At 44.8% G+C, this 6,000-nt stretch overlaps 1 protein-coding gene across 2 annotated transcripts in view; it reads right to left on the bottom strand.

Annotated features, from left to right (window-relative positions):
• Positions 1-261: 261 nt before the first annotated feature.
• fam163ab (family with sequence similarity 163 member Ab) overlaps positions 262-6,000 on the bottom strand; it is a 28,250-nt gene continuing 22,511 nt past the window's right edge. Inside the window, exons 2-5 of one of the 2 annotated variants that reach the window (XM_085138460.1) lie at positions 4,918-4,999; positions 3,863-3,902; positions 3,239-3,353; positions 262-2,902 (exon numbers count right to left, since the gene is read on the bottom strand). In XM_085138460.1, the coding sequence (XP_084994586.1) occupies positions 2,504-2,902; positions 3,239-3,331 (492 nt within the window). In that variant the 5' untranslated portion in view covers positions 3,332-3,353; positions 3,863-3,902; positions 4,918-4,999 and the 3' untranslated portion in view covers positions 262-2,503. The remainder of the gene's footprint in view (positions 2,903-3,238; positions 3,354-3,862; positions 3,903-4,917; positions 5,000-6,000) is intronic. The other variant, XM_085138459.1, reaches the window with a different exon arrangement.

The raw sequence follows: 6,000 nt of genomic DNA, 5'->3' as shown, positions 1-6,000 counted from the left end.
CCACAAGTACAGGTGACACCTGCCTTATATGAAAAGAAACTTTTGCATATATATTTAAGATTCAAGAGCTTTATTGTCAATACAGCAGCATGCACAGGATACAGAGAACTGAAAATCTGTTTCACCCTAAGCCCCCCATGGTGCATTTAAGTGTATAAAAATATCCCCAAGAGACATAAAACTAGAAAATACAAATAAATAATGTGCTACATTTTGGTAAAGTAAGGGATAAAAGCTACTAATGACTAACTATATAATACTATAATGATAACTATACAATATTAACTGTACGATAAACAAAGGCAGGACAGATGGTAAATGGTCTGTATTTATAAAGCGCTTTTCTAGTCCTTAAGGACCCCAAAGCGCTTTACACAACCTGTCACACACACATTCACACACACATCCACACACTGGTGATGGCAGCTACATTGTAGCCACAGCCACCCTGGGGCGCACTGACAGAGGCGAGGCTGCCAGACACAGGCGCCACCGGGCCCTCTGACCACCACCAGTAGGCAACGAGTGAAGTGTCTTGCACAAGGACACAACGACCGAGACTGTTGGAGCCGGGGCTCGAACCGGCAACCTTCCGATTACAAGGTGACCTCCCAACTCTTGAGCCACGATCGCCCCGAGGACAGAGACAATACAAAGTGTGCAGTAGTTTTGAAAACAAGGTTCAAATTATTGTCAGGATATTATAGACGAGACATGACAAAGACAAGCAAGATGTGCAAATGTAGCACAGTTTAGATGTGTGTTCAGTAACTAACTAATGTGTGTGTGTGGCAAGGTGTTTCTGCGCAGTGCACCAGGGGCATGTGGAAACGTTGTCGTACCATATGCACGAGGAGTGTGTGTGTGTGTTTGTGTGTAGTCTTGTGAATAACCACACAAAAAGTCCATTTAAGCAGTTACAAATCTTTTATTTGTCAAAAGTTAACACCATTAAATAACAGTTTTTGTATTCGTTTGTGTTTTAACCACATCTCTAAAAATCATTTTCTTTAATATTTGTCAAAGATTACTGGTTAAGTAAAGAGTAAAATAGATAGCAGGTAATACAATGTCTAAATAATTGAATAATGACAATAAAACGATCGTAGCGGCAGCAACATGTCCACGTCGTTCAGCTCACCCACTGAAACCTCTGCACACACGCTGTTAGTTCTTTATTTGCTCGTGTTAGTTCATCTGGAGAAAACCAATTCTTTCATGTGGTCTTCAGAAGGTTGGATATGCACAGCACAATAATGGCACTGCAGTTAAAACTGATTTAATTATGAAAAAGTAATTAAGAAGCTGGTAATAAAGTCTGATTATGCACGGCTGGAGGAGAGGTTCGAAAAGTGCATCTGATTTTGTTCCTAAATACTTGGATCTCTCCAACATTCCCACCCAACACAAATCCCAAAGCTTTCCTGCTTCTTCAGGCCTCCGACTCCTGCTGTACACACAGATATCAAAACAACAACAGCAAATATTATCGCAAGCAACAGCATCATGTAGAAAAGCAGCACTGTGAGATGACGTACGCACACCTTCTCACCACACAGGGAAAAACAACATGAATGTGGATATTTGCATCGTTATGAGCGCAGGAAGAGTGCGTAGACAAAATAGCACGAATCAGTAAATCCCTCTTTAAACACCCAGCGTGCATCCCCCCCCTCTGTCACCAACGTTTCCTGGTTACTATTTACATTTCAAACTTTTTGCATTTCTGTCAGTAAAGAGAATTTCATTCAGTTCATTTCAAGTCCCACTGCTGCATTCGGGGGCTCGGGCATCCTTTGTTCACGGGTTTCCACATCCGAGGGGAAGCTCGAGCTAAATGCTCACAGCGTGTCTATCTACACGTGCCTCACTGCTGGGCACAGCAATCCCAATATTACCCCCTTCACAATATCACCGATGACATGAAAATCGCCGAAAGGAGATGAAGAGCTGCGGTAGTTTGCATAGAGAGATCTCCAGTCGTCCAGCCTCAACGTTATCTGAACGCCTCCCAGGACTACACGGGGCATCGTTTCTTACGTTTCTTGCTACTTACCTCTTTATATTACTTCATGGCCGTCACTGGGAAGATATGTAGCATGAAAATAATCCCACAACTTATCCGTAATAGCCCTCGGTCGGTAAAGACACGGAAACAGTCGATAGTGAACGAGTGTAAGCGTTTAGCCACACCCTTAATTCAGGGTTTAGGGACTTTTATCTACTGTGAATCGCAGAATTATTACTTTCTGAGTGAGCATGAAAATGTACAATTTAAGAGTATAAAGGAAGAACTCTTTATAGTCAGTCTCATCTTCTCAGCGAATAAACGGGATAAAGGAATCTCCACAAACAGCCTTTGTTTTTGTTTCGTGGTTGTGTTAGTGGTGGTGCTGGTGTGTGTAAGGGAACACAGGGGAATCTGTGTGTGTAGAGGTCAAAGGTCAAGGAGGAATTTTCTTTTTTTTCTTTTTTTCGTTAGAGAGGAGGGGGGAGGGGGCGGTCACACTTCGGTGCTGATGGCGCGCGTGTTGGTGTAGAAGTCAGGAGGCCGACCTCGCTGCGTCTCCCTCAGCAGGGAGCCTCGGACCGCGGGCAACGGCATCGACAGCGCCTGGTTGTCATAGTGCGTGGGCATGTAGGTGATGCGCTCGCCACCGTTGCGCATTTCATCTGTAGTGCGGATGTAAAAGGGCGAGTCGTAGGGTGAGCAGGTGGGGCAGTAGCTGCGTCGCCCCCTGGTGGTTTTGGTGGGTTTGTAGGATTTGGGCGGCACCGGTGGCGACAGGGACAGCGGGGTGGCGATGGGTCCGTCCAGGCCTGAGACACTGCAGGCGTTGCAGGCGAAGTGTTGCTGAGAGATGGAGCCGCTGTCAGACCCATTCTTCTTGCAGCAGTAGTACTGCAGAGAGAGAAAAAGGCGTCGCTGTGGCTAAACTCAGGTTTCTGACAAATAAAAATACACTGAAGAAGCCACAGGGATGCTCCCAGTAATCATCTCCTTTCAGTACAACTTCAACTGTTTCCTGTGTGGATCTATTGTGTGGCTCGACAACACTGCGTCTGTTACAGAGTCCAAAAATCCTATTTTTCACAGACAAATGAATGCCTCATCTTCCTAGTCCTTTTTTGTGTCCTTTTATAAAGATATTGGCGCTAATTTCTATATTTCTGAAAGAAACCAACTCTGCTGAGAACCAGATAGGATGAACTGTACAGTAAAGTAGCATAAACATACCTGGAGTCTACAATAACACAGCACGGCTATGATACACAGAAGTATCACTGTGGCCAGTATTCCTCCGGTTATGACAACAGTTCCAGCTGTCATCCGACCAGCTCTCCATCAAACTCTGAGACAGGCACAGGAAATGCATTTAGAAAGAGCGTTCGCACTGCTGACCCGATATGAAGCGTGAAGTCATGTGTAAGGCTGTTCAACCTCTTTCAACAGTATAATAAACAGTGAGGTCTATCGTTTGTTGGGCAACGACACATTTGTGGATTCTCTACGTCTGTAATTCAAGTGTTCACCTTTAAATCAATTTATTTAATCAAAGTATGAACAAACAACTTTAAATTAGGATATTTACAACTACAAGTAAACGTAACGGACAATAACGTGCACAGACGTATAGAAATGAAGTCCTAAAATTAGTATATTCATCAACAAAGTCCAATGTTTTGAAGCTAAAATGTTTATTTTACTTTGTGCAACTTTGACATAACTTTGTGTAACTTTGTCCAGAAACTCAACGCCAAATGCACTGATCCAATTAGCTGAGACAGAGTGGGAGAATTTTATGTCAACAACATAAAATTATTTGCATTGTGGTAAACATGATATTACAATCACACGTACATGTGTTGATATACTCACGTTCAGCAAAGCTGCTTAACACCTGAAAGGAGACAAATAATAATATCAGACAGACGGTGAGACAGACAGACAGACAGATGGTGGGACAGACAGACAGATAGTGGGACAGACAGACAGACAGACGTGAGACAGACGTGAGACAGACAGACAGACGTGAGACAGACAGACAAACAGACAGACAGACAGACAGACAAACGGTGAGACAGACGGACAGACAGACCGACAGACGGTGAGACAGACGGACAGACAGACCGACAGACAGACGGTGAGACAGACAGACAGACAGACAGACGGTGAGACAGACGGTGAGACAGACAGACAGACGGACAGATGGTGGGACAGACAGACAGACAGACGGACAGACAGACAGACAGACGGTGAGACAGACGGACGGACAGACAGACAGACGGTGAGACAGACGGACAGACAGACGGACAGACGGTGAGACAGACGGACAGACAGACGGACAGACAGACCGACAGACAGACTGACAGACAGACGGTGAGACAGACAGACGGTGAGACAGACGGTGAGACAGACAGACAGACGGACAGACAGACAGATGGTGGGACAGACAGACGGACAGACAGACAGACAGACGGACAGACAGACAGACAGACAGACGGACAGATGGTGGGACAGACAGACAGACAGACGGACAGACAGACAGACAGACGGTGAGACAGACAGACAGACGGACAGACAGACAGATGGTGGGACAGACAGACAGACAGACAGACAGACAGACGGTGAGACAGACGGTGAGACAGACAGACAGACGGACAGACAGACAGATGGTGGGACAGACAGACGGACAGACAGACAGACGGACAGACAGACGGACAGATGGTGGGACAGACAGACAGACAGACGGACAGACAGACAGACAGACAGACAGTGAGACAGACAGACAGACAGACGGACAGACAGACAGACAGACGGTGAGACAGACGGACAGACAGACAGACAGACAGACAGACGGACAGACAGACGGACAGACAGACGGACAGACAGACGGACAGACAGGTCAAACTTACATCAGAAGAGTGTTTGAAATGGTTAAAATCAGGTCAAAGGTGAGGGCTCACTTTATCTCACAGGCCTGCTGTATGAACATCTCTGAGGAGACAGAGACAGAAATGTTAATTGTAGTAACTGTTTTCTTCCACAAGATGGTACCAAGAGCACAATAAAGCTCTCACAGGGGACAGTGGCCTGTTACAATTAACAGGCCCTAAGGAATGACTACAGTCACTGTGAGTGAAGAAGAAGAAGAAGAAATAATGTAAAGTGGCAAATACTCCTGCAAACAACAAAGATTATTTGTTTACTACTACACCAGATAAAAACGGTTCAATAAACTCAAATACATATGATCGCATTATAACTGTGTCCCCCTTTTTACCTTCTACTGATCAATAGTTCAGTTCTTCTCAGGCGAAATGTTCAGTTTCACTTTAAACAGCCGGGGAGACAAAATGAGAAGAGCACTGATGTTTGTACACATCAAAGTCTAAATCGTCACACACATCTTCTCTCTTATCCACACTGGAAAGCACACACGCGCACGCACACACACGGACAGCATTATGGGATAGCAGCAGTAAAAGTGATTTAGTAGCGAGGGCCTCGATTGGTCGGGGTTCGGGTCTGCAGCCTGAGGCAGGTCCAGGTGAAGTAAAATCTATGCCTGCTGATAAAAACATGTCCATCCTGCGAGACGGGTGGAGGCAGGAGATGTTGGTGAAGGGAGAGACAGGAATGCTTTAATGAATTTAAAAAGAATACAGATACTCGTGCTACGCTCGTGCATGACACCCAGAATGAATCCTGACAATTCTGCTGTTTGACACCCGAGCGGATTTATGTGTTTGTTTTTCCTGTAAATGTAATATGACAAATCATTCTTCTCAGCGCACTTTAACAGAGGTGCAGATAACAGTTAGCTCACTGGTGTCTCATTCATCACACTTGTTTTTGCATCACATGCTGCATATGCCAGAAGACTAATGCAGAGACTCAGATCTGAAAATCATTTAGGTCGTGTCTTCACCCTGGTCTCAGTGTTCCTAACAATAATAATAATAATAATAATAATAATAATAACAATAATAATAATA

The sequence above is a fragment of the Neolamprologus multifasciatus genome, chromosome 17 (genome assembly GCF_963576455.1).
Source record: "Neolamprologus multifasciatus chromosome 17, fNeoMul1.2, whole genome shotgun sequence".
In the NCBI taxonomy this organism is placed as follows: domain Eukaryota; kingdom Metazoa; phylum Chordata; class Actinopteri; order Cichliformes; family Cichlidae; genus Neolamprologus; species Neolamprologus multifasciatus.
The sequence above is the reverse complement of the archived record's forward strand: the minus strand, read 5'-3'. Positions and strand labels throughout refer to the sequence as shown.